The following is a 27,430-nucleotide window of genomic DNA, read 5'->3' on the forward strand; positions in this document are numbered from 1 at the left end:
CAGAGGGGCACGGGCACGGGCACAGACACAGCCTGGGCTGCTCCCAGCAAACAGCAGCTTTATTACAGCTCCCTCACCCCCTGGGCAGATCCCAGTACCCCAAAGCACAGGCAGAGCTCCCGGCCAGCTCACCAGCGCCGCACTGAACAGCGCTGCTGGCTCCCAAGGCACTTGGGTCTTTTCCCCTGTTCTGCGGAAGATGAGGGTTCTCCTGTTCCCAGGGAGTGTGCAAGGAACCCCGGTGCAGGTCCAGTCTATACCCTCATAACTCCTGTTAGCCAGGAGGGAAGCCAAAGCCCAAGAGCTGCATTGTATGGGATGGCTTTGGCCCCAGAGCAGGAGGGAGCAGCTTGGTGCATCCAGCAGCGGCTCAGGACCAATTGATCACAAACTGCTCCCACATGGGCAGCGACACAGGGACTCTCAGCACCTGGGGGAGAAGGAAGGGTCAGCACAGGGAGAAGCAGGGATGGAGCCCAGGGCCTCCGGCCGGCAGCACTCACCTGGGTGTCGCTGCGGTAGGAGAAGTCATCCACGAGGGCACCGTTGGCCAGGACTTGCCGGGGAGGGCTGGTGACACCCAGCACAGTCACAGCCTCCAGCAGGACCCCATCGAGGTGGGCACTTGCCTGCAGGAGCTGGCTGAGCACGGCGCCCTGGGGGGACAGCAGGGCCATCACCCACAGGCACCGAGGTCCCACAGGCACCCAGGGCTCTTCAACGGGTCCTACCCACTGCAGGGCACCCAGCTCGAGGTGACGGCTGCTCTGCCACCACAGAGTAGCAAAGCCATTTACCAGGCTGCACAGCACTACTGGTGCAGAAAGAGCCACGTCCCTGGCACAGCATCTTCCCTTCCCAGAGCTCCTACAGGGGCCTCCTGGCCCCCACCAGTGCTGTAGCCACAGCCTGGCACTTTTGGCACAACCAGGTCGGCTGCACCAGGGCACGGTGCTGCCCATGGCCACACATGAGCCACGGGCACCGGGACCCGCCTGTGGCAGTGAAGCCCCGTGCCCAGACACCCCCATCGCTCACGTGCGTGGCCAGGAAGAGGAGCTCGGTGTAGTCGCCCCTCTCAAAGCTCTGCCAGCTCTCCCCATCGTCCCAGAACAGGTCTCCCCTGGCGAAGCCGCCCGGTGTCAGCGCCACTACCAAGGCCATGCCCTTCTTGCGGGACTCAGCAGTGTTGAACGCAGGCTCCTGGGGCACAGGACCGGGCTCAGCTCCGGGTGCTGCCGCAGCAGCTCTGCCCAGGCCCAGCCGGACACCGCAGGCTCATTCGGCAGCACCGGCTCTGGGGTCGGCGTTGTGCCCCACGCCTGTCACCGCAGCGCGGAGGGGACTCACCTGCAGTGGCAGGATGTGCCCTGCGCGGATGTGGACATTGATGGTGTCCAGGGGAGCGGGCAGGAGGATCCACTGCCCTTTGCTGTGGATGGTGGAGTCCTAAATGACAACGGAAAGAGGAAGCAGCAGGTGCAGGGCGCTGGTGCTCCATGTTGTGGTCCTCGAACGGCCACAAGTGAAGGTGGGTGAGGTACAAGTCCTCAACACAGCGCTGGGGGGGGGCAGAACCCGCAGTGGGGTACAGGAATGCATATGGGGCCCCGCAGCAAAGCCCCGGTGCAGGCACTGGGGATGGCAGGGGAGCACCTACCCCTGCCAGGCTGTACCACGTCCCCGCCGGGAAGTAGCCGCTGACTTTGGTCTGCCCGGCCTCCAGCACGGGTGTGATGAGCAGCCCCGCGCCCCACATCAGCTGGCGGTCCACAGCCCACGTGTTGCGGTCCTGGGGGAACCTGGGCGAGGAGGGGAGGGCAGTGCAGCGCCGGGAGACCCTCACCCCCCCCCCCGAGCCAGGGGCCCCGCGCTCACTCGAGGAACAGCGGCCGCGCCACCGTCTCCCCCGCGGAGTGAGCGCGGTGGAAGAGGGTGTAGAGGAAGGGCAGGAGGGAGTAGCGGAGGTGGAGGGCGCTCCTCATGGCGGCCTGGGCAGCGGGGCTGAAGGCGTACGGCTCCTGTGGCTGCAGGGGAGAGGACAAAGGGCGATGCTCAGGCCGTGCACGGGTGCCTTCTGGGGACTCCGGACGGACTCCCCGCAGCGCGTGCTGCCCAACGGGACGAGGTGCTCCCGGTGCTCACCCGCGCACCGTGGTCATTGTGGTTCCTCATGAAAGGGTAGAAGGTGCCCAGCTGGGTCCAGCGCACGCACAGCTCCTCCGACGTGTCGCCCACGAAGCCGCAGATGTCAGCACCCACCAGCGGCACCCCAAAGAGGTTGAAGAGCAGCACCTCTGCAGGGCAGGCGCAGAGGACATCGGGGTGCTGGGGTACGGAGCCTGCCAAGGAGGTGCAGGGGGGATGGAGCCCCAGCACCCTGCAGCCTACCCGGTATGGAGTAGTAGAGCTGCTCCCAGTCGCTGCCGACATCCCCAGTCCAGTGCCCTGCGTAGCGCCCGTGCCCAGCGAACGTGGAGCGGGAGATGATGAAGGGGCGCGTGCCCCGGATCCTCAGCAGCGCGCTGCGGGCAGGATGGGCCCCACTCAGCACTGCCCAGGCAGGGAGCAGGCTCAGCAGCTCTCAGCAGCAGCACGAGGCTGGCGTGTGCCAGGGCAGACAGCCAGTGCCACCACGGCCATGGGGCAGGTGACATGGGCAGCGCACAGGACATGAGCCCCCAGCCCGTTACTGCATTACAGACCAAACCCTCACCCACCCATCAAATGCCTTCCCCGTATCCAAGCTGCCCACTAAGGAGGAGCCTCCCAGCTCTGGCATCCCCTGGGATGTGCATCGGCTCCTCCTGGACAGCAGGAGGTGCAGCAGGAGCCACAGGCTTACTCGTGGGAAGCGATGGCCTCGGTCAGCCCGTAGAGGCTGTGCAGGTTGTAGTGGGAGGACAGGTACTGCTGGCTGGAAGCGCAGATGGTCCCAGCTTGGAGGCGTCCTCCAAACACGCCTGCATGGGAGAGGTGCTGATGAGGGTGAGCTCAGAGCCTGCTCGGGGTCAGAGCATCCGCCGGGGTCCTCCCGGTGCTCCCACCCTGGGCAGGGGCCGGTGCCGCTCCCGTACCTGGCACGTAGGGGGGATGCTCCAGGTTATTGTTGGGGCAGCCGTCCTGGGAGCCCTCCACAAAGTTCGATGGCTCGTTCATGTCCTGGGGCGGGAGGGAAAGGACGGGATGTCCTCGCTGCAGCACCGGGACCCAGCAGAGATGCAGGGTGGGATGCGGAGAGCTGCAGGCGGGAGCTCTGCCAGGATCACTCACAATCCACAGCCCATCGAAGGGCACCTGGTCGTGGAAGTCCTTCACCATGTCGTGCCACCACTCCCGAGTCTCTGGGTTGGTGAAGTCTGGGAAGACCGTCGGGCCCGGCCAGACCTGCAGGAGGGAGGCAGCAACAGGCAAAACCCCACGGCCCCCATGTGCCGCTGACCATCCACTGGGGCCATCCCCTGCCCGGTGCCCTCCAGCTCCCGGTCCTGCTGCAGTCGTCCCACCCAAGCCCCCTCCCTGCACTCACCCTCCCAATGAGGGGCTGTCCCGTGGCATTCCAGATGAACACCCCCCGCTTCAGTCCCTCATCGTAGGGCTTGTAGGTGCCGGGAGGCCCCGAGCTGCTGATCCCAGGATCCTGGCAGGACACAGAGCCAGGCTTCAGCAGCGAGGGCAGGGAACAGCCTCCACTCTGCTGTGAGGGAGCTCCATCATCACCCCTGGGGGCAGCTGGAAGCCCCGGCACAACCGGGGGTCACTCACCACAATCATGATGTACCTCAGCCCGCGGCGGTGGAAGTCCCGCACCATCTCCGGGTAGTCCTTAAAGCTTCTCTTGTTGAAGGTGAAATCCCTCTTGGCATCCGCGTAATCCAGGTCGTTCCACTGCACATCCTGCGGGCGATGGAACCGGTGACCAGGGAGGAGCAGGGACCCCCACCCCATGGGGCTCCCTATCAGCCCCCCACGGCTGCTCTGGGGCAGAGGCTCCGGGGAGCAGCCCAGATGTACCTGGGGGAAGCGGGCTGCCGACATGTTGGCCACGACCTGCCGGGTGATGTCGGTGGAGGAGTAGCCCCAGCGGCAGAGGTGGAAGCCCAGGCCCCAGTATGGGGGCATGAAGGGGAACCCTGGAAGCCAGGAGGGCGGGTGATGGACAGATGGGATCAGGGATGGCTGGGCATCGTGATCCCTGCAGCCCCCTCCACCACACTGCTCCTGGCAGAGCCATCCCGGGAGCACCCGCGCCCCAAATCCCCAGCTCAGCCCTACCGACGACATCCAGGTACTGCCGCACCACGCTCTTGGGGTCGGGGCCCAGGAACACGTAGAAGTCCAGGATCCCGCCCGTCGTGCGCCAGGTCAGGGCCGGGCTGGGCTGCAGGAGCACGTCTGGGGAAGCACAAGCACCGGAGGAACCAGGTGGGGATGGGGACAGGACCGAGCCTGTGCCCAGTGCCTCCGCGGGACTCACCCATGGCGTTGCTGTTCAGCAGAAAGACACCGTGGGCAGAGCCATCGTCCTCCATTCCCAGGTAGAAAGGGTGGGAGCCGTAGAGGTTGACCTGGGGCTGGAGCAGAGCACGGTGCCAGTGAGGCTCCACCAAAGACCCCAACACAGCACCCACCTGCCCCTTGCCTCCAGCCAGGAAACCTTGGGGTACAAACCCCGGCTCTGCAGCCCCAAACACTGCTTGAGTTGGCCGAGCTCTGCCCTGAGCAAGAGCCCTGGACTGCAGCTTCAGAGCCTTGCTGAGCCCCAGCAGGACAAAGCCTGGCCCATGGGCTTTACCCAGGGCTCAGCTCAGCTGGACACCTTTCCCCAGACAAGGACAAGACATAAGAGGCCACCCCTGCACGTAGAGCTGAGCCGTCTCCCTGTCCCTCAGCTCTGCTCCATACCATGGGTGCCATGTCCCGATTCCAGAGGGTGACCCTGGTCCACGCTGTGTCAAGGACCAGTGGTGTCAGGTGCTCCCCCAGCCCAGAGATGAAATGGGAGGGCAGGGAGGTGGAGATCTGCAGGAACTGGTCTGCAAAGAAGAGCGGCGCGACCGTGGTGTTGAGCCTGCCAAGGGAGAGGGAAGCACGGAGCTGGAGGCAGCACCAGGCAGGGACACAGATGCTCGTCACCGTGTGAAACAAAACCAGGTTTTGGCTCAGATCTGGGATTCCTGCTTCCCTTCCCAGCCACTGAACCAAAGGGGAGGCAAAGCAAAGCCCCACTGGCTGCCAGCCTTCTGCCTGCACCAGTGTCCCATAACATCCCTTACCGGAGTCAGGTCCCACACCAGATCCCTTTGGGAAGCCCAGGGCAGGATGGGCACTTACAGGACCTGCCCACCGCGCTGCCGGTAAACGACGAGGCCGAAGGGCTCCTCGTTGATCTGCACCCCATAGAGCGTGGTGGCCGCTCGCCCGCTCACCCGCGGTGTGTCCAAGGGCACCTCATAGCGCTGCCGGGCCGGGTCCCGCAGCTGCGAGGCAGAGAGGGGGGGATCGGCCGGGGACCAGGACCAGGACACCGGGATTAGGAAGCGGGGCACGGGAGCGCACCGTGAAGCGCAGGCGGGCCGGGGTCTCCAGCAGCACGTCCAGCCGCAGGCAGCCCACGTCCCCCGGCAGGAAGCTGGCGGCGACGCGGCGGAGCCGGGCCGTGTACCCGCTGCCGGTGCCCGTCACGTTCTCCGCCCGGTAACTGCGGTAGCCGCGGGGGAAGAAGCACCAGGGCGGGCCGGGGCCGGGGCCGGGGGCGGCGGGCACGTAGCAGCAGCCCCGCGCCTCGCAGCCCTCCCGCGCCAGCAGCCGCTCGGGGCCGCAGTCGAAGCGGCTGCCCGGGGGCACATCGCAGACGGCGGCCCCGGCGCCGAGCCCCGCGGCGGGGACGAGCGGGACCAGCAGCGCCAGCAGCGCGGCGCCCACCCCCAGCCGCGGCATGGCCCCGGCTCCCAGCAGGCGCGGCGGGAGCGGAGCGCGTCACCGCTGCCCCCGCCTCCGGGGCGGGACCGGCACCGGCACCGGGCGGGCGCCTTCGCCCTCCTGTTCCCCGCCCCGGAGCCGCCGCACTTGGGCGGCCGCCGCCGGTGAGGGAGCGAGGCGGGGCCGCCGCTGGCCCGGGGAGAGGGGAAAGCGGTTACAAGTGAAAGGTGCAAGGCAGCAAACGGAGCGGTTCTTGAGGCAGGTTTTCTTTCTTTACAAACACCAGGAGCCGGTGCTGGGGCCCCTCAGGCTTCCTGCGGGGTCAGCCTGGATTGCACGCACCGGCCGAGCCACTGCAGAGTCCCCTGGTGCTCAGGATGCTCCTGCTGGACCCGACTGATGATGGCATGAACGGTGCGGAGCCGGGCCTGCAGCTTCCGCTGCTCGTTCCTCCAGGCTTGCTCAGAGCGGCAGAGGGGACTGTACTTCCCTTCCTTCAGTGCCTGCAGGTGCTTCTGGCGGGTCTGGTGGGCCACAAGCTCCAGAAGGTTCTGAGGAAAGCAGAAAGGAAATGGTTTTGACAGCAGGCTGCACATAGAACTAAGAGACTGCTGAAACCATTCCATTGTGAACTGGAAGGGCTGCTTAAGGCCAGTGCTGTGAAGTCCCCCTCATTAACAGCCAAACAGCAGCCTCATTCTGTGGCTTGCAGATGCAGCATCATGTCACAGAACTCTATAAATCAGAGGAACACCCGTGCATACAAGGCAATTTGCTAGGACAGGGTTTCACCAACTCAAAAACCCCACGGGAGCTCATTCAAGACCTGGAGCTGCCTCTCAGATGTGTCACATCCTTGGAGCCAGCAGCTGGTGCTCCTACAGGAAAGCTGGTACTAGATATTTTCAATATAGAAACAATGCCCTCCAGGTGAATGCTCCCTTGCCAAGAGTACAACTGCAGCATCCATTCAGGTGCACCATGAGCCCTCAAAATGTGCTCGGTTCACCAAGTGTTGCTAAAGCCCACGCCAGTGTGCCCAGTTCAGGGGGGTGATGAGACAGGGAGGTGGCCAGCAAAGAAAGCAGCAGGTTCTGTTTGGCTCACATGCTGCACCTAAGGGGATGTGCTCACCCATCGCTTCTCATTCCGAAGATGTTCTGAATCCGAATCAAGGACATCAGACTCTGCCTGCAGCCTGCACACCTCCTCCTGCTTCTGGGAGACAGCAGCACTGAGGGAGGCCTGGGTGCTCTCCAGCTCCAGGATGGTTTTGTCACAGTCCTGAGTACTCTGGTTAATGGAAGATAAGGAAATGGCAGGTTCTGGTTCCATAGTTCAGCTGCGCTCCCGGCCACGTTCCCAGAACTCCTGTGCTGGTGCTAATGACAAGGCACATATGGGCCATAGCCCACCAGCTCTCCCAGCCCTGCCCTTCTTGCTCACCTTCTGGGTCTCACTGATCTTCTTTCTCAGCTCCTCTTTCTTGCGGTGGAAGTCGCTCTTGGTGAAACGTTTCTTATCTGCAGTCTTCTGCCCCTCTCCACGAACTGTTACTGCCTCTCTGCGAGAAACACATGCCTCCATCTCACGAACCATCTTCTCCTGTTGCTTCATCAGCTGGCTGTAGCGGACCTGCCATTTGTCACGATACAAAACAGGCTGAAAACGACTGTGTACAAATGGCCCCTCACTGAAGTCTCCTGTGCGGCCCATCCCATCAGCATGAACCAGATACATGGGACATGTGAGTGTCGGCAAGCCAAATCTGTTCTATATCCAGACCTGATTTGCCCTGTGTGGATCTGGAAGGCAGAAGGCTGGATTATCAACTTGTATAAAGTAACCTTCAAATTGCTTCACTGGAACTCATTAGCAAGAGCAGCAGCAGAAGAGCAGAAGCATCCCAAGAATGAAAGGGAAGAGTTGCTTTGCCAGAAGAGAGACAACTTCCCTAACCCGTGATGAGGATGATGCAGTGTTTAGTAGTCAGCATTTCTTTGCTTATAAATTGGGGTCATGGAGGAAGGAGGCACATACAGCATTTTAAACGCACTCTGCTGCAGCCTGGTATGCAGCACACAGACACAGCCAGGGCACATGTGCTGGGTGCATTTAATTCAGGCTGGCTGCAGGGTGCTAAGATTTCCAATACTGCTGCAGCCTGGAAGATCCTACCTCTCCTGCCTGTTTCTCACCTCTTGTCTTGCATGTCAGCCCACCAAAGCTGAATATGCTGTGAGCAGCTTCCCCTCCTCAGCCCTCTTTCCTAGAGGCTTACTTGCATCCTGTGAATCTCTATTTTCATGGCTGGGATTTCACCCTCTCCTGTCGCAGAATCCACTGCCGCTCGCATCTCTCTTGTCAGCTGGATCTTCTTCTCCCATAGCATGATTTGATGCCTTCAAGGACAGAAAGGGAAAGCGGTGCCTTAGTAAACAACAGGGAGGGTGCTCTTTGTGTGCACACTCCTGAAAGCCACTCTGAACATAGCGGAATGGTTCAGCAGAAACTGAGGATTTGTGCATGGGACATAGAAAAGGGCAGGAGCGGAGCAGTGTGAGAGCACACAGGAAGCTCCACTACTCAGAAAATGGTATGAAGACTGTAAAAACAGGCATGCGCAGACTGCCAGAGGGCTGCTGGATCCCAGTTAACTGCCCAGAGCAGCACACTCACTCTGAGCGGTAGCATGGGGGACAGCATGCAGATTCCCACACAGATCCTGGCAACATCCAGCACAAGTAAGTGTGCTGGAATCGTTAAAGCCAACATCCTTCAGCTCTTGCTGGTTCCAGAATTAACTAAAGCATCCTTCAGTTTCTGTCTTTCAAAAATTAATTAAATCCCTTTCATCCTCCTCAAGAAGGACAGAAGCACATTTGCTGGTGCTGTAACATGGACATAGATACAAAAGTTCAAAGACTGTGGCACAAAGCAGGAACCTCTCTCTGGTACCTACTCTGCTTCCACCACGCTGTTCAGGAGTCTTTCCTTCTCCTCAGACAATTGGCTATGTCTCTCCTGCATCTCAACTGCTTCTTTTTCTGCTTCCTAGATTGGGGAAGCATAGAACAACAGGACACTGTCAGACTGAGGAAGTTTGACAGGATCACTATTTGCCTCCAATCTGCATGGGAGGTTGAGGCCTGGAAATGAGATGTCACCCTCTGTACCTTGAGAGCACGTATGAACTCGTTCTCTGTTATTATGTTGTTACACTGCAGCTCCTCATAGCTGCTGTTATTCTTGTTGATCAACACGTTCAACTTTATCAAGTCATTGTACATGTTCTTCATGTGATGTTCGATGTCTTTCTGTTCTTTTGTTTCCTGCTGAATTTCATCTACAGGTGAACAGAGAAATGTCTTTAACTTCTCTCAAGCACTGGGCTGACTACAGCCAAGGGGTGACAGGCTGCCATTAGACCACAGTTGCTCTTGGTCAAGGAAAGTGCTATCACTGCGAGAGATACCTACAACTACTTGCAGACTTGATTTTAAGAGGTGTAACTCATGACATGGTCACTAGGGTGTAACTGTCAGTTCAGACAGTAGGATCAATCGTTAGAGGAAATAACACACAAAGCAGCAGAAGGTGCCTGGCTCACAGCTCCAGGATATAGCACTGGAGACACTGGTGTTACTGCTCACACAATGTATAGGAGGACAGAGAGAATTCTTTGGTGAAGGCCTAGCATCACCCATCTGCAGGCCTTCATTCCCTTTTTCCTCCCTTCAAGGGTGAACATCTTAAGGAAGAGCTGGGGAATGACTTACTTTCCGTGCGCAGTTTCTTCTGCTGCATTATGGTCAACCGTTTCTTTAACATATCCAAGGAGGCAATTTGCTCCTCCTGTTCACGTGTTAGCTTGACCAGCTCTTTTTGCTGATTCAGCCAGTTCTTCTGCAGTGTCATCACCTCAGAATTACATTCTTCTATCTCCTTATTCAGCTTGTTAATCTCAATTTCCAGTGGGCCCAATTCTTGCCCCTGTACAAGAGCAAGGTTTGGGATAAATCAGGCAGAAGCTGCTGGAGCACTTGTTTATAGCACCCTTGCAGAAAGCCCATCCAGCTGCTGAGCTGCCAACTAAATACTTCAGCTGTACTGTTAATTTGCCAGTTAGTTACTTTCTGCCTCCATTTCCCACGAGTTGGATGGGACCAATCATTCCTGACCTTGCAGGAATAAATCCAACAGAAGCCCTAAAGGTTCTCAAACTCTGTGGCAAACTAAGCTCTCCCACCATGTAAATCTGGACACACACAAGTTTGCAGAGTATATGCCATAGCACCCATCTTCACACTTGTATCCGTAAAGGGCTCACAGTGCTATGGACAGAGTTGGGTATCACCTGAATGGGGCCACCATCAAGTGACTTAAATCACTCCACCTACTCCATTCCCCATTGCCAGCCTTTGCAGATTCCATAAGGAGATCCTATTTACTCCCAGAGTATGGATGCCACTCAGTATTTTCATCAGGCACACCCTCATTGCACAGTTCCCTAACGCCACCTCCTCTTCCCATGCCTTAAGAGCTATCTGACAAATGTAAACACTTACATTAAATACTGCAGCTGTTAACTCACAATGCGGATGCCTGGTGGGTGTGAGCCACCCACCAGTTACATTTAGCAAGGATCTGTGGTCACCACAAAGAAAAAATCAAATTTGGGACTGAAACACAGAAGTACATACTCCCAGCTCAGAAAGAATCTCCTCCAGCCTCTTGTTGTATTGGCTGATGGCCCGTTGCTTGCTCTCAGCCAGGAGGTTGCCCTTTGTGATTTCTCTTTGCCTGCAGCTGACCAGATTATGGATATTACTTATTTCCTTGTCCAGCTCACAAAGTGTTTTCTGGAGCACTGCCAGCCTGCAGGTGGTGTGAGTTGTGTTCAGAATAACCTGGGCCATATCATTCTCAACCCTGGAAAAATGCAGCTCCTGGGAATATCAACAGACAGAAAACAAATTACTGTCACCACCAGCAACTCAGTGATTTGTAATGCCCACTTATCAAACACAGGTTCTAGATTCTGCTCCCAGGTCTGTGCTACAAGCCGTAAGCAAGCTATTTACCTTCTCTGTACCTTTATTTCCTCATCTGTTGACAGAAGATAGCAATATTTACCTCTGCCATAAGGCTGTTGGAAAGCATTAAGGAGCCTAAACATCTCAACCCCCTTTAACAGACCACACTCTTCACTTCTGCAATTATCTTCCTTGCCCATCTCTGTCTGGCTAACAGTAGTAGGACATTGCTATATTGTACCTTCTCCACCATACCTGACACACACACACCCCCCACCTAACAATTTCTCACAATGGAAGCCAACCCTGGAAGTCTTCCAGTTACTTAAGGTATGCCCTCGATTTAAAAGAGCCAGGAGCAGGCTGAAGTAACACACGGAAATGTAGAAGTGTGAGCATGTTGCGTTAGTGCCAGCCTACACAGCTCAGTATGATAAATACCGCACTGAGGCTTCTAGCTTTTCCTATCTGTACCCATTGTACACACCCAAAGAGAGCAACTTGTCATGCCATAAAGAACTGTGGGTCTAGGTTTGACTGTTCCCTGGACTGTAATCCTCACCAGGGAACTGAAAGCATGCTCATATCGCATTCTGTGATTGAGCACAGAGATTTAAGTTAGTTTGATGTGGAGTACAGAAGTACTGGTAATACTTTATGGTAAATACTTCCAGAATTCATTATTCTGCCCCATTTTTTAAGTAAAGAAGGAATAGTAAGTTATGTGCCAGGCCCCTTTGGCCGAGCTCTTTCACATACACCAGAAACCTGCACTAAGACACTGGAAGAACCAAACTGGAGTCACAAACTCAGCAGACTCTCAATTGCAGACCTGAAAACCAGAATGAAGACACTGACAAAACATGCTTGAGAAACACTGCTCTGGGCAGTTTCCTTTCCCTGCCCTCCCAATACCATACCAGATCTGTTTTTCTCCTCTGAAGTTGTGCAATCAGCTGTGAGAAGTGCTTTGTGGCTTTGTTGGATATCAGCTGGTCCTGAAGCTTTGCCACAATTTCATTCTCCGTCTGCTCTTTGACCTTGGTTCCTTTCTCTATATCCTTAATGATCAACAGCAGCTCATTCAGATGAGCAGCTTGATCCTAAAAAGCAGGGAAGACAGAGACAGGATCATTACAACTGTTTGGGGAAGGGTATTAAATCCCTGCATCCAATTCTAAAAGATTCTTCTTTCATGGACCCTTCTCACCATCTTAGTCCTATTGATAGCCTGCTCTGTCTCACGCAGAACACGATCATAGGTGCTAAATTCAATCTTCAGGGCCTCCTGCGCTGAAAGGCACTGGGCAATCAGTTTCTTTGTTGTACTGGCATGGTTCTGTGACCGGCTCAGGGTGCTGACAAGAGTCTCATTCTTCTCCTCCTCTTTCCTGATCGATTTGCTACAGCCAAGGATGTCCGTTTCTAGGGACTTGAGGTCGCGACTGTATTTGCTGGAGGGGCAAAGAGAATGGAAAATCACCACAGGGGTTGATTTGTGTGCTGAACATACTATTGCAGCAACAACTCACCCAGAAGGGAGATCTTTATAAAGGCTAGTTTGCTGCGACAGTGCAGAATCATCAGAAGATGGATGGAGGCATTAAGATTTAAAAGGAAATGACAAAGATGGAATTAATTTTCCTACAGACATGTCCCACCTCCCATTCTTATCAGGATGCCACCATGTAAAAGCATATTGTTTGTTCACAGAGAACCAGTCAAGCTTTAAGACTCCAGACCAAATAAACACTTCCTTTGGCAACAATAGGAAGGTTTTCCTGAAGATTCCTAAAGCCATCACAAGCCCTAACTAAAAGTGGCAGATAAATCCTTCTTGATGTTGAGCTCTCTGGATTGAGAGATGTTGCAAAGGTGATGGAACTCTTTTAAAGGAATAAAATAGAATAGAAAAACTCTAAACAGCTTAAAATGCCCCACACATTTCAAGGGAGAGCTGTGTTTTGAATAAAGAAAATAATAACAAAGAAGTGTGCTTCTTATCCTTAACCTCATCATGTGCTTTAGAGCAGCAGACTTGTTCTGACTGACATATCCTGCACTTACATTAATGAACTTGACAAAGACACACTGTCCCTTTTTGAATCCCTCTTGTCCAGATTATTTGAGCCTTCTCCTGGGATTGTTTACAGACACCCTACCTCAGCAGCTCCTGTGTGGCAACATAGGCCTCATCTCTTTGCTTCATTCCAGCCAAGCTACTATTCCAGTAGTTCATCAGTCGCTTTTTCTCCATGTTAATAGCCTGTACCTCCATACAAGCCTAGGGAAGAGAGAGTTGGTAGATGGGATTAACCTATACTGTGTTGAAAAACCAAATTCTGTTCATAATATCCTGGGCAGGAACAGCTTCAGCTAACATGTGCCTGGGTTACTGTCACAGCAGACCACAGAGCATACGTCTGCAGGAAGAAAAATGCTGAGAAGTTGGAGGAGGAAGAGATTTACTGGCAATTCTCAGTGACAAAGGTGGGGGGAGAGGGAAAAACGAGAAGTTTTCATTCCTCCAAGCAGAAACAAACCATACAACTCTGGCCTACTTTGTACGTACCACGTGAGTGTGAACCAAAGGGGCCAGTCCTTCCAGAGGGAAATACTAACCAGAAGTGTATAAAGCACCCTCCTACCTCATTTACTGCTTGCCGAGTTACTTTTGTGTCCTCTGCCTGTGCCGCAAACTGAGCTTCAAGCAGACCAATCTGTTCTTGGAGTTCATATGCTTTTCTGGTTAAGCGGTCAAGGAGAAAGTCCTAAAGAGCCAAACAGCTCAGGATGAGTAACATAATCCCGTCCTAACCAGCTATATTCTGCAAGAATAACATAGGCTAGAAAAGGAATTATATTGGCAACTGGATTAGACTGTATTCCTGCTAAAACTTCCCATTCCTATGCAAACGGCTCATGGACGCAGCAGTGACAATTGTCAACAGATTAAGACCTTTTTTTTCCATTTTTATTATTGTATTTGCAGTAGTAATTGATACTTCAGGTCTGAAGCAACATCCATTCCTGTCAGCATGCATTATATTGTGCCACCTCCCCAGCAGCCGGGAACCTTAATGATTTCTGGTTTTAAATCCTTTGTTAAAGAAACATCTAAATCCACTGATTTCTACTGTTTGCATCCAATTCTCCGTTAGTAACCCTCAGCCTGCGTCGTGCTGCAGGCAGAAGGCAGCAGAGGGAGCTCCAGGCCACCAACCAGCTCTGCTCAGCTTCAAAGTTTGCTTTTCATTGTGAAACTCGTTGTGACTCAGAACAATTCTCGAGACTTGAACATATGAAACTTCTTCATTAAATATCTTTGTTTTCCCACACCCCCTTCGCTTCAGTGCAGAGTGACTGACTATTATAATGCTCGTCAAAAACCTCTGGGCAGTGCCACTGTCTTGGGGTGGGGATTCTCAGTTTTAGAAAAGCCTGTGGGGTTTGGGGTTGTTCTCAATTATTTGGGAAAAAAGTCCCCACCGATGTTCCCTGATTGAGTCACTGCAGCCTTCCTCTGGCAAGGCAGCACGTCCTCCACCACCACCACTGTCATCTGTAGTTAGTTACTTAACTTTAAAGACAGTTTTACTTGGTACCTGTTTTCTCTTTTCCACCTCAGCCTGGAGCTTCTCTGCCTCAGCCTTCTTTGTTGACTTTTTCATAAGTAAAATGTTATGATGCATATCCTCGTCCATATTCTGCATGTAGATGAGGTGCAAGGCCAGGTTTTCAACCTGGGTCTGCATTGCAGAAACTGAGGAGGCAGGAGAAAAAATATTTAGAGAAACGCATTTGTAGGATAGACTTTAAAGAGTGATAAAAGGGAAAGGAATATAGAAGGACCCAAAACAAAACCACACGCATACGAGGTCAATCAGCCCTCCCTGAAATAGCAATTTGCATCAGCTTTGAAGTATAGCTCCACAAGCAAAGCTAAAATGATTGGTAAGCAATTCCCTTGACTCCCAGCACACGAATCCCAGGAAATCAAAGAGGGGCCTCAGGAGGCTGGCAGTCCACTCCTCTGCCCCAAACCAGAACTGTCTCTTTCTCAGCTTGTTCAATGCTTCCCTAATTTTTTTCAATAACCTTCAGAAACTTTCCAGGCAATCATTTGAATGCTTTGCTATCCTTGCCATTGCAATTGTTTTACTGTTTCCTATCCAAATGCCTGCAGCACAAAAAGAATTAGCCAAGTCTGATTCTGGGGCTGGAATGGGCTGCCACATGGATGGTGCTCTCATACTCCAGGATACCCCTAATGACATTTGCAATCTCATTGCAGCCCTGCAGAGACACAGGTCAACATTACACTGCTAGGAATTTTTCCCTGCTAAGTTGCAGAACAGCCACCTGCCAGGAATGGACTTAGTTTTAGTCCTAAAGACCTTCTGAGAATTACAACATAAAACCACGGTCTTGGAAACAACAGAAATTATATGAGGGAATATAATTAAGCAGGAATAGCTGTGAAACTTTTCAGCGAGTGCATTATTCCCGTTTAATTTACTGTGTTTTTCAACCCAATGCTTGACTCAGATTCAAATTCATTTCTCCTTATAATACCAGAATTAGGAAATACTGCCTCAGTCACCTTTCCTGCGTTCTTCATCTGCGTTCTGACACATGGTCTTGTAAGTGAGCCTCAGGCCCTCCAGTTCCTCTTCCAGCTGCTGGCGCACTGCGGCCGCCTGTGAGCAGCGGTCTTGGCTCTTCTCCAGCTCCAGCTGCAAATGGGCCAGCTGCTGCTGTGCTCCGTACAGAACCACCCCGAGTTCTTCCCACTGTTCTTTGCCCTTCCTCGTATCTGCCCTCTGCCAACACAAGAGGAAATCAGCTCTCTCACTTCAGCTTGCACAGGGACAGGCTGCTGCAGGAGGGCAAAGAAAGGATGCTGCATACCAGCTCCTGAAGCTCTAGGTTCACTTTTTCCATCTGCTTAGTAAGGTAATTCTTCAGAGCAGCCTGGAATCTTCTCATCAGAGGCTGTAAAGTAGGATGTTGATAAATTTTAACATACTTGTGTCAATAAATTATGAAGAAACCTTGCTGCTATTCCCACTGTTAAATAAAACATCTCTTATTTTCTGCCCTAGAAACTCCCATTCTTAATTTAGCTGCACTCATTCGGCAAGCAAGGAGAGCTACATAGTGGGTATTAGCTGAAATCAGAAAGGGACTACTGAGAATATCTGAAAGTCAGAAACATCTCAGAAGAGCTATATCTGAGAACCCGTCCACTCACTGCAAGTACTGCTCTTTCAGGAACCCTGAAGAGCATCAGGTTTACCCTTTACATTGCCTACTTCTGAACCTGCAGCTCTGGGGTTAATGCTGAGGGAGCAGACACACTCCCTACTTTTGTGAAAGCTATTTTTAAACACACAGTTTTAGCAGACAGCCAAGCCCCTGCTTACAATTTACCTCACACATTTTAGACAAATAAAAATCTCAAGCCTGCAAAGGAGTGTGACAAGATTTGAAGGCTTCTCACATGTTCTGGATCCAAGACAACCAGTTCTGTTTCTTCTGTGGTTTTCTCACTTCTGCATATTTCACGTTCCTCAGCCCCATGCTGCTGCCATTCCTCTTCCCATTTTTGGTCACCATGCTCACTAGTAAGTGCTGATTCTGAATAGAGAGAACTGGGTTCTCCGGTGTTACCTGAACCCCACACCCCCCAAAATAAGAAGATAAAAGCTTAGATGTCATAGTATTGTGCCTTCAGTTGAGTTAGTAATGATCAGAAAGAGAGAAAACCAGGAACTGTGCTCAATAGCTGGTATCAAGTGTTGTGCTGTCAATAAGGAACTGAATGATACCTGACTCTGTGCAGCTGCTCAGCTCCACTGACAAAGCAGATGCCTGCAGAGTTGCTCCTGCAGGAAGGGGAGTGTTTCCTCTGTCTGTCACTGGCTGCTCCATGTCACCCAGCTCAGGAGAACTGTCACATTCTGCTTTGTCCCAAAACGTCTCAGGAGGTTTTTCCTGAAACATAAGACTCAGCACCTGAAACAGCTTTTCAATCTAACCCTATTTGCCCCTAAAAGTCTCCTTATTTTTGTCAACATGAGGCATGAACAATGCAAACAAAGGATCAGCAAGAGGCCTTGTTCTAAAATCAGTGCACAGAGATACTGGCAAAGCTGTGTTACTCTTCATTAAGAAAACCTTGCACATATACAGCACAACAAGGGAATCTCCCCAGGTTTGTCAGAGCTTTTCTATACTTTGTGTTTGACCAGTTCACTGCTTCTCTGTCCCAGCTTTCATTGGGTTTGTGTTTGCAGCAATAAAACTGCACCAGCAGAATGTGAAGTTACAAACACTGGTCATACATTCTGTGAATAAGGTTATAGGTAATATTAGTGTCTCACTTCTGTAGCTCCAGAGACCTCTCCTTCTGCTGGGGGAAGCACCTTTTCTTTTTTCTCCAGAGGAACAGACTCTTCCTCTTCGTTCTCCTTCCCCTTCTCTGCTTCCATGGCCTAACATACAACACAGGGGAAGAGTAGAACAGCAGCATTAGAAGGAGTGTGTACTTTGTTTAACATTATTGTAACAGGAATGTAACAACTGGGCACAGGCGTTCAATTTTGGGCACAGGCGTTCAATTTAGAAGTCTCTCATTCACAAACCAGTCACACAGCAAGGATGGAGACAGGACAGACCCGACAGAGTTCTTCACACCCCTTGTGATCTCATGTGATTTTAGCTTACATCTAGTGAAACAAATAAATGCCCTTAGGCATTTATTAAAGAACCTCCTCTGGCTTGCAACACATGTAGCCAAATTGTTCTCTTTTTGTTTTCTTTTCAGAGACACTGTTATATCCCATACCCTTTTTACCAAATTCAAGTACTGTGCAACGGAAGAAGAAAACTTATCACCAACGCAGCCCAATAAGAAAAGACCAAGTATATGTATCTATGAAACATGGAAAACCTCCTTTTTAAGGTGTCTGCAGCAGAAACGTGTCAAAGGAAATCACCTCCACAGCGAGATGCGGGGAAACTTGGATTATATCCTGCTCAGCAGAGCCTAATTCGGGTCCAGACCCCCCTGCTGCTGCAGCAGGAGCCTTATCAACGGGGCTGGCCTGTACCTGCAACCAGAGGCAGGAGAGAGAGTGAGCCCGAGCCGCAGGCCCCAGTGGGGCCCCGGAGCAGCCCCGGTCGCGGCGGAGCAGCCCCGGTCGCGGCGGAGCAGCCCCGGTCGCGGCGGAGCAGCCCCGGTCGCGGCGGAGCAGCCCCGGTCGCGGCGGAGCAGCCCCGGTCGCGGCGGAGCAGCCCCGGTCGCGGCGGAGCAGCCCCGGTGGGGCCCAGCTCCGCACTCACCCGCCACCAGCAGCACCATCTTCCCCGTTGCCCGGCGACGCGTCAACACCTGGTCACGTGCTAGCTGTGGGCCGCACCATCTCAGCCCGCGGAGGGGGAACTCGGGCCGCACCACCTCAGCCGTTGGGGGGGGGGTGGGGGTGTGCACGGGCCGCACTACCTCAGCCCGCCGGGCCCGGGCCGGAGCTGGCTGTGTCCCGGCCGCCATGGCCGCGCCGGCCCCGGTGCGGGGCAGCAGGTAACGGCGGGGGCCGGGCGGGGCGTGCCGGGGTCGCTCTTTGCCCTTCCTTCCCTGGGGCGGCCCCACCTGAGGCAGCTCCGCGCAGCCCCGGGTCACGCCGGCGGCGAGCGGGCGGGGCGGGGCCGTCGGGCGGGCACACCCCTGCCGGAGGTCCCGGTGCGGGGCCCGGGGTGGGCGCTGGTCCGGTCGGGCCCGTCCCGTCCCGTCCCTCCGCCAGAAGTTTCCCCGGGGCTCGTCGTTGCCGGTAAAAGCACCGGGGCCGCGGAGGGGGGGTTCGCTCTGTGCAGCGGCGCTGGCCCGGCCCGGCCGCTCCTCACGCGTGGGGCTGTCACACGGGGCCGCGGCTCCCGGTGTCCCGCCCGGTGAGGCACCATTTCCTTACCCCGTTCTTTGTCTTCCCGAGAGTCGCTGGGGAGGGGCTGTGAAACCGGGATGAGAAACAGTTCTTAAACTTCATCAGCGGCTCCGCGCAGCCCCGGCTACCGGCCCTGTTCCTTCCCTTCGGGAGGAGGCCCCGCTCCCAACCCACCCCGCTGTCTGTTTCTTCCTTTGCCGAGTTCAGCGGAGACACGAAGATGGATGTTGGGATCCTTGGTAATTATTGATGTGTGGCCTTCAGGCGCTCCGGGGCAGGGATTACATGTTGATACATTGCTCCCTGTGCTGCTGACACTAAAATAACTCTGCTTCTTCCTCTCTGAAGTCTGCCTGTCTTTTTGGTTCTCAGACTAGAAGCTTGTCTTGCAAAGGTATTGTGTTCTCAGCTGCCACTCTGAATAAGAAGTAATAAAAATGGAATATCTTTTAAGAGAAAATGGTAGAAATATTGAGACCAGGACAGCTCAGGGCGAAGATCTGGGGCTTGCTGCTTCTTTTGCTCCTTTAAGTTTGTGGGCTTAGAGGAGCTCATCCTTGTTCTCGTGATAATTTTGCTGGATTGCTGGGATGGGGCAGTGTTGTCCAGCAGGCACGAATGGGGTCAGGGGGAAAGGTGACTCTTTCAAAGCATCAGAGACACCTGTTCTGACTTCTGCTGTATTAAGAAACGACTTTGCAATTAGTTCATCGGCTCAGCTGTGATATCAGGTTCCGGGAATTCTTTACCTGCTGTTACTGGGGGCGTTACCATGCCACAGCTGCACGGCATTGGGAATCAAAGGCCATACAAAGTTACTTACCGCACAAGCGCTGCAGTTAAGTGACATAAAATTATGTTTAATCTGGAGATGGAGGGACATATGGCACAAATAATTTCCTGCACAGAAGCGTGTGTTGTGGTTTGGCTCCTGGTGCTGGAGGGAGGGAAGCTTCTTGTTTGCTTTCTTTCTGCCTCAGCAGGTGTGGCTGGAAGCAGCAGGAAGGCTCCCACCATAGCATTTGGTTTCCCATTTTGTCTGTGAGTCACAATCTTGCAGTATTTAGTCTGCTGTCCCTTTTTTACCTTCTCAGCTGAGACACATCTGAGTGAAGCTGTTCCACTGAAGCGACTGGGATCAGAGCTGAATCCTGTCAGGATCCCAGCCCTGGCTGGTGACTGCTGGTTCTCTGCCTTTCCTCTGTGCTCCACGTGCCACTGCTGCACCAGCAGCTCAGGAATGAAAGACTTTTTGGTGACCTACATAATTCTCTCCATGCAATGGGATGGCTTCAGAATGATTTCCTGTGGTAAACTTTTTTCCTCGATTTGGCTAGGTCATCTTAAATAGCTCCAGCTAATGGCTAGTAGTTCTGGAAGCTTTATTTCCCTCTAATGAAGAGGTATTGCAGTACAAAAGGAAGGTTGTTTCACAGCTCTCATGTATAACTAGAGTAGTAGAGATGAAGGGAGTGACTAGCTGAGAGGCACACAGACAATCCATTCAGAGGACTGGAAAAAACCTGTGAGTCCTGACCCCAGGCTCCAGTCCCTGCTCTGCCTTCCAGCACGCTGTAACCTGTGCTTGAACCACCAGAGATACAGAGACACATCTGCTTTTCCCAAGGGGAGGAAGGGGCAGGAGCTTGTGCAGTGTCAGAAACCTCCCTGGTGCAGTGACTCTGTACTCCTTAAACATGTAACATCAAATTGAAGTTGTTAAGGGCAGAAAAGACAAAAGACTGTTCCATTTTTCTTACTTCAGGCATTTCATGCTTCAGTTCCGTGCCGATGTTTGACGGCTCACATTTCTCCTCTGTGCCCAGACATGCTGTAGGTCTCATATTTCGCTTCAAGAGCCCTGTAGCTCAGCTTATTTTGCTTGTAAAGCTATTAAACTCGCACAGCAAGTTTGTCCTTGGAGCCACAAGACCCTCTGCCAGGCACCAAGTGCTCAGCAGTGTCGGCAGCAGCCGACCCCAAAGCGTGGCTGTCATCTGCCTCTATGGGCTAAACTCATTTGTGAGAGGAGCCTTGTTGCCTTATGTGCTCCTTGTCAGCTTTGTAATGTGCAGAAGCCCTGCATTGCCCTCCTGTGCTGGAATACAGGAATCTTGTGCAACCGGAGGCAGCACCATTTGGTCCAGCAGCGAGTGCCAAGGTGAGGGTGTGATCTGCCAAGGCAAACAGCATTTGTTGGTGGTGGGTTTGGGAGAAGGGCACGCCTGAGGGAGGCGAGCAGCAGGCGTTACTTGAGCTGCTGCTGGCTGGAACTGCTCAGGCTCTTGCGAAGAGTCTCCTGGGGTGATTTCAGGAGCTGGCTCCCCAGCACGTTTGTGAGCTCTGGTGTAGCTGAGAAGTGCTGGCACTGCCTGGGAGAGCAGCCAAGGGCTGCGTGAACAGACTCAGTAGCTGTAGCAAAGAGCTTTAGCGGCGACAGTTGATGTGTGGGAGAAGAAAATGTATGTGTGCTTAATAAATATTGGCACTCAGCAAGAGCTTTTCAGCTAATTCTGTGCCTGAGCTGCTGGGGAGCTGCGTTGTCTCTGCCACGTTGAAAAGGATCCCTTCAGATCAGGGCATAAATAGAAAACCAATAGGAGAGAACCTTTTTTTGTGAATGGTGCTAATTCACTGCTGACTGAGCAGCAGGACAGATCTCGCTGGCCTTCCCAAGCTCACACAAGAGGCAGCAGCAAATCCTGCTGCTTCTCCAGGCCCGTGGCCTGTGTGTGCAGACATTGTTCCACACAAAAAGGACTGAGAATAGAGCAAACCCTGCACACCGGGTCTCTTTGTTTGCTGGTTTCTGTTGTATGAACTCTTGCCTTTTGGGAAAGAGAGGCACCTTCTTCACAAGCTGTTTCAGAGACTTCGGGGTTGTACATATAGACTTGATGACCTTCAAAGGTCCACTCCATCATCTGGTCCTTGCTGGGACCATCTGTTTCTGTGGCCAGTCTTTGAAACCCCTCAGTGATGGAAATGGCCTCTCCAGCTTGCCCTGGTCTTCACACCTTTATCCCTGCTATTGGAATGAGTAAACTACATATTCCTTACCACAGCTTAACAGCTGTGAGAGGATTAATTCCAGTCTTGCTGGTGATGTTTCTATCTCCCAGTATGTTTGCCTGCTTGGTTGCAGCACTGTAGTGGTTTCTGATTTCTGATGCGCGGCTCTTTGGCAAGTTAGATGCCACAGGCTGAGTTTCTGTGCTGGCAGGACACCATATTCTTCACGTCCTGTCATTGCTGTTGTTTCCTCTTCCCAGCACATGTATCCGTGTGTGTACCTGCAGTGCTGTCCAACTGCACATCAGGGCAGTGCTGGAGCAACACGTGTTCTGCAGGATCACAGCAGTATTTCCCTTTAAATTCCTCCTGCTTTCCAGGGAGCAGCTTTTGCTCTTTACCTGTGGCTTTGTTCTTTCTGGGCTAGGTAAAGCTAATTAAATGCTGCCTCTGTTGGCAGTGAATCCTGCACCTCTGCTGTGCTCTGAGAGCCCCTGAAGAGCAGCAGGAAAGCATCACACAAGCTCGTTTCATACCTGCATCTCCATCTGCTGTCCCTAGCGGGAAAAGCTCACTAGTGTTTCCTGAGGAAGCGGCTGTGTACCACCCTCCTCCTTTGCAGGTTTAGTGCCTTCAGAGCTCTCATGAAATAGCTGGCACAGCCGAAGGTCCGGATATCCGGGCTTGACAGCAATGGGCAGAGCTGCACACACCGCGCTGCCTGGCAGCGGTACCCTCCTCAGCTGTGCTGGAGGCTCAGGGCCTCTGATGCTGTACAGGTTGCTCCACATCACTGCTGTGGACTCCCTCAGCACTGTGTTGAAATGGTGTGTTGTAACTCGGTGGTGGGAGGGAGGAATTGCAGCAGTTTGCTGTGTGCTCTTGCAGTGCAATGAGAGGAAAGGTGACCTGCTCTTTAAATGTGGTTGAGGCAAATGACTTTCTCCAAGACGTGACCCAGAGCCTCAAACAGTGCTGTGGTTTTTGATGATCTGGACAAGAATGAGCATATGGCTCCACTGGAGTTTGTTTTTGGGGGCTGAGAAGTGAAGATACATGTTGTGTTTGGCGCTAGAAGGCAACACGCGTGCAGAGGGCTTGCAAAGTACTTGTCTTACCCCAAACACTTGCTGGGCACAGGATGTAGGAGGGATGAGGCTTCTCTCTCCAGTTCCAGCAAAGACTGAAATGCAGGACCTGCTTATGCTGTGATTCAAGCTGGCAAATGCAGTGATTGCCAGTTAAACCAATGGTTTGTCCTTTAATGAAGGCTCTGTCAACCACTTGGCAGCCTCATTTGCAATCTTCTGTATGTGCAAATCTGTCAGAATCAGGACAGTTACTTTCCTTCCCTGCAGCTTTCATTCTGTTCTTTGAGAAGCACTGGTTTCCATTGGCTCTTTCTGCCTTCTCGCTTCCTGTTTGCCTGGAGATACCTTTAAAACCATGTTTAAAGAAACCAGAGCTGTTCAGTGGTTGACGATGCTTTAGGCCCCTACATGTTTCCTGCATATAGTGCCCGGATAGTACAAGTCAGGGCCTGTCTGCTCTTAGTTTTATGTCTGGCTGCCCTTGTTGCATGCTCTGCAGGTCATGGTGTGGGAATTGTCATGAGGAACACAGTGGGCTGCCCCTGGACCTGGGACCGTGGTGATGTGTGGTGTGTGCTGGGTCAGACTGGCCTGTTCACGAGCGAGTGAGGCCATGTAAATACAAAGGAACAAAAGTAGATGGGGCCTCTCCTCGTGCACTTTGACAGAACAGAAGCTGCTGTGCCTCGGACAGTCTGCTTCCCAGCAGGGCACAGCAGGAGCAGGTAGAGCCTGCTCCGTGTTGAGCTGGGCTGGGCTGTCTGTGGGACGCAACACCCATCTGTTGCTTCAACACCTCAAGTCTTCTTCCTGATCCATCTGCTAGTTTACAGTTTGGGTGGCCCCCCCTGGGCTCACTGTAGAGCTCCTCATCCAGAGCCCTGGAGGAGAGAACGTCTCATTTGAGTACAGAGCTTCCTCAGTGATGAGCTGGGGATTGAACTCCCTGGTTAGCTGGAGTCACCTATCCATAGATGAGCTGTCTGCTAGAGGCAGTGTGCCACGCTCTGCTCCTGGAGCCTGCCTGCTCTGCTGAATGTGGGCCTCCTGCCACTTATATCTGCAAAGGCTCTATGTAACCACACTGCTCAAACAACAAAACCCCCAAACTCCCAAATCCCAACCCAAAACCCTCAGACACACAGCAGGAATATGCCAAAAAATGGTGAGCACAACATGAACTTGTTTTGCTTAATGTTTTCTTTGGAGATCAGTGGTTACTGCAGGCGAAGCAGCAGCCCCTTGTTTAATGTCATGGTCTCAGCAGTTTTTCCATGATGAAGGAATCCTCCAGGGTCTACTCTGACTCTCTTTGGCGTTCCCAGGACAGTGATACATCGGGCATCTCTGCATCGCTGAGCTATTCCCTTAATGGGCAGTTTGCAGTGACAAGCATTACTTTTCTCTTTCCCCCACAGTATTAAAATGTGGGGGGTTCGCTGCCTTCATATTTCTTCATTGCAGACAAAAACATCCTGGGATTCTGTATTTCATCTTTAAAACGTAAAGTTACAGCTCCAAAGCACTTGGAGGCTGTTGCTTGGGCTGTACGATGGATGCAGCAGTTACGGGAGACCTCTTCCTTCTCAGACAGTGGAGGGCACGTGCTGTGGTGTCGTGTCTGTTCTAACACTGTTCTTTGCATCTTCTTGGCAGGTCTTCCCAGTTTGGCTCCTGATTAGAGCTGACGGATAATGGAAACATTTCCTTGGCGATGTCTCTGGGGCGACTCCTCCGACGCGCCTCTTCCAAAGCCTCCGACCTCCTGACCTTGACTCCTGGTGGTGGCAGCAGCTCACCCTCCATACTTGATGGGGAGATCATCTACTCCAAGAACAATGTCTGTGTCCACCCACCTGAGCTGCTGCAAGGCATCGGGGAGCATCACCCAGGTGATGGGGTGTTGCAGACTCTGCTCACTTGCTCTTTTCTCTCTCCTGGGGGTGTGTTTGTATGGAGTTCTACCTCTTGGGCTCTAAAGAATGAAGAGGTGCCAATGTGGGACAGGGGAAGGCAGTCTTATGGAAGACTAAGGACAGCCATGCTATTTCTTTCTTTTCTTCATCAGTTTACCTCTTCTAGTAGGTCCTTTTGAATTGCTAGAAGATGGACAGTTGTCATTTGAGGACAGTAACTCCTGTTGCTCTTTCAAATATGTGTATTGCTCAGGAAAGCCAAGTATCATCCTGCAGCTGTCGTTGCTGGTGAAGCCTCAACAACCATTGATAGAGGGAAAAGAAAGAAAACATGGAGTAAATGAAGATAAATACAGCTCTATCCCTTTATTCTCATCTGTTCCTTTGCTCTTTCATGTCCTCATCAAAGAGAGCTGTGGCCACTGGCTTAGCTTCACAAAACTATTCTCTGAACATTGACCCAAGCTTCCTTTTTTGTGTGTGTGACTCTTCTTTCTATTGGCTTGTCATGAGTATTGTAGCCCTTTGGCTACACCAGGGTAAATAGTCTTGAGAAAGAAATGTTTAGGTGGCACTTGGAATCATTTAACTAACAAACAGCGGAAGTTTTTCATGCGCCAACATATTTCAGAATGTAATAATCCACGCAGGAAGCTGAAGTATTTGCATGTTGTTTCTCCGTCCACTTAGGCCAGAGGCAATTTAGACTGTTCAAAAGCCATACGGAGACTTGAAATTATTTGTAAATACTGACTAATGCTGAGCACACTGCAGTTCATTTGGCAGAATTCTGTCCTGGTTAATGAAAGGGTTTGTTTTGCCCTTGTGTAATGGTGGTGAAGTGAGGGGAGATGGGGAAGAGCAAATTTCAGGTTTATGGAGTTTCCTTAGACTAAATCTGCATCATAACCGATGGTTTTTTTGCTCTCTTGAAGGCTACTTGTGCTTGTACATGGAGAAGGATGAGCTCCTGGGAACCACGCTGATCCTTGCCTGGGTGCCCAACTCCCGCATCCAGCGGCAGGATGAGGAAGCGCTGCGCTACATCACCCCCGAGAGCTCCCCTGTGCGCAAAGCCCCCCGCAAGCGGGGCCGCCACGCTCAGGGCTTCGGCACTGTCTGGCAGCCTTCCCCCACCGAGCAGAGAGGGGCCGTGGTCCTGAGAGGAGAAGACATCCTGACTGTGTCACAGCTTGTGAAAGACGTGGCTTACATCAGCTCCCCCTCTTCGGAAGGGGAGAAGCTCCCGCAGTGCTGCCCCGCAAGTGACGGCACCCACCGGTCCCCCCAGCCTGCTCGCAGTGACTCAGGAATCCTCTTGACAATCAGCTCTCAGGAGGAGCAGAACAGGTCGGAGCTGTCAGTGGAGGGGACAGAGGAAGGCCTGGACTGCAGGCCAGAGCCAGGGGAGGACGAGGGCTCCCTGGAGCTGTCTGCTGATGACGTGAGCAGGGACAGTACTTTTGACTCTGATTCTGATGCCTTCTCTTCCCCCTTTTGCCTCTCTCCCATCAGTGAAGCCCTCGGGAAAAGCAGTAGTTCCGTGTTCCTGGATAATGAAAGCAGGTGAGTGCATCTTTTTCTCTAGTTTCTGGATGAATAGCTGGGGTGCTGGTAGCTGAGCTTGGAGGTGCTGAAGGAAACTGAGAAGCTTCAGAGTGGCACTGAGCTGAAAATCCTGTCTCGCTTCAGACACCTATATAATTCACAGGAAATTGTTTGACAGCCAGTCCTGTTTCTGCTCAGTGAACCCTGGCCCTGAATATTCAGGGCTGTGTATGTACAGTCTTACAGGTGAACTGTCTTGAGCCCTTTGAGCACCATCACTAAATTAAAAAGGTCCTTTGTTGGTCTAATTGGCTCTCTGAGGAGAGATGCAAGTTACTGCTTGTGGAGAACCACATCAAAGTGTCAACCTGACTGCCTCTGAGCCATGGCTGCCTCACTGCAAGGCGCCGTGTTGACATGAAGCCTGTTTGTGGGACTGTTTTTGCTGGTGTTCAGAGCGTGGTTCCACTTATGACACACAAATATTAATTCTTGCATGTCTACCCTGGATGTTTTAGTCAGTGCTGCTATATCCAAATGACAATGCTTCTCAACAGCATCTGCAGCAACCTTCACCTAGGAGAAAGAGGGCACCCTGGCAGAGGAATAATGAAGACTAGGATGCCTGTATAACTCCCTCTACTGATACACAATGTTTCTGGCTTTCTGCTCTGTGCTGTGTATCCCTCATTTCCATCTTGGGGAGGATGCGTGTGCTGCGTTCATGAAGCACCATGGGGCTGATTTTAAGGCTCAACTTTGAAACTACACCTGAAACTAGGAAAAGCAAGCTCTCCTTTGTGTGTCAGCAATGTACAGCTACATGAAGACTTGACCTCTGAAGAGGTTTTGCCCCTTTATTTTATGGCTAATTCAAGCCCAGATAATGCTGGTAAGAACAGGGTTTGTGAAGGAAGTATTCAAATTGGTTCATCTCTCTCTGGGTATTTTAAACCACTTCA

The 27,430-nt window shown here is 52.7% G+C and overlaps 3 protein-coding genes across 8 annotated transcripts in view; 1 reads left to right on the forward strand and 2 right to left on the reverse strand.

The window, feature by feature from the left end:
• Positions 1-221: 221 nt before the first annotated feature.
• GAA (alpha glucosidase) lies at positions 222-5,957 on the reverse strand. Its single transcript, XM_061479879.1, has 19 exons — positions 5,560-5,957; positions 5,335-5,480; positions 4,906-5,071; positions 4,478-4,574; positions 4,276-4,395; positions 4,015-4,133; positions 3,766-3,897; positions 3,530-3,640; positions 3,274-3,387; positions 3,078-3,162; positions 2,846-2,963; positions 2,392-2,525; positions 2,146-2,297; positions 1,879-2,027; positions 1,661-1,802; positions 1,351-1,449; positions 1,039-1,203; positions 504-656; positions 222-430 (listed from the first exon to the last, which is right to left on the reverse strand). Exons 1-19 carry the CDS (start codon positions 5,938-5,940, stop codon positions 371-373), a joined length of 2,643 nt encoding a protein of 880 aa, XP_061335863.1. The 5' UTR covers positions 5,941-5,957; the 3' UTR covers positions 222-370.
• A 213-nt stretch (positions 5,958-6,170) lies between these two features.
• CCDC40 (coiled-coil domain containing 40) lies at positions 6,171-18,060 on the reverse strand. Its single transcript, XM_061479880.1, has 19 exons — positions 17,960-18,060; positions 17,345-17,455; positions 16,790-16,955; positions 16,462-16,631; positions 15,870-15,953; positions 15,562-15,781; positions 14,564-14,721; positions 13,607-13,729; positions 13,121-13,242; positions 12,169-12,412; positions 11,879-12,061; positions 10,626-10,871; positions 9,702-9,915; positions 9,099-9,268; positions 8,885-8,976; positions 8,204-8,324; positions 7,369-7,557; positions 7,057-7,215; positions 6,171-6,473 (listed from the first exon to the last, which is right to left on the reverse strand). The coding sequence occupies exons 2-19, from the start codon at positions 17,450-17,452 to the stop codon at positions 6,228-6,230; spliced, it is 3,015 nt and encodes a 1,004-aa protein (XP_061335864.1). The 5' UTR covers positions 17,453-17,455; positions 17,960-18,060; the 3' UTR covers positions 6,171-6,227.
• Positions 18,061-18,395: 335 nt separating this feature from the next.
• Positions 18,396-27,430, forward strand: part of TBC1D16 (TBC1 domain family member 16) — a 29,320-nt gene continuing 20,285 nt past the window's right edge. For 2 of the 6 annotated variants that reach the window (XM_061479948.1, XM_061479953.1), the window contains exons 1-3: positions 18,396-18,543; positions 24,661-24,896; positions 25,856-26,486. In XM_061479948.1, the coding sequence (XP_061335932.1) occupies positions 24,719-24,896; positions 25,856-26,486 (809 nt within the window). In that variant the 5' untranslated portion in view covers positions 18,396-18,543; positions 24,661-24,718. Of the gene's footprint in view, positions 18,544-18,728; positions 18,791-18,917; positions 19,141-20,858; positions 21,063-24,660; positions 24,897-25,855; positions 26,487-27,430 lie in introns of those variants that run through there. The other 4 variants (XM_061479954.1, XM_061479949.1, XM_061479952.1 and 1 more) reach the window with 4 other exon arrangements.

The sequence above is a fragment of the Pezoporus flaviventris genome, unplaced genomic scaffold (assembly GCF_033815535.1).
Source record: "Pezoporus flaviventris isolate CSIRO_AGI_PZ_B2104156 unplaced genomic scaffold, CSIRO_AGI_Pfla_v1 ptg000158l, whole genome shotgun sequence".
In the NCBI taxonomy this organism is placed as follows: Eukaryota; Metazoa; Chordata; class Aves; order Psittaciformes; family Psittacidae; genus Pezoporus; species Pezoporus flaviventris.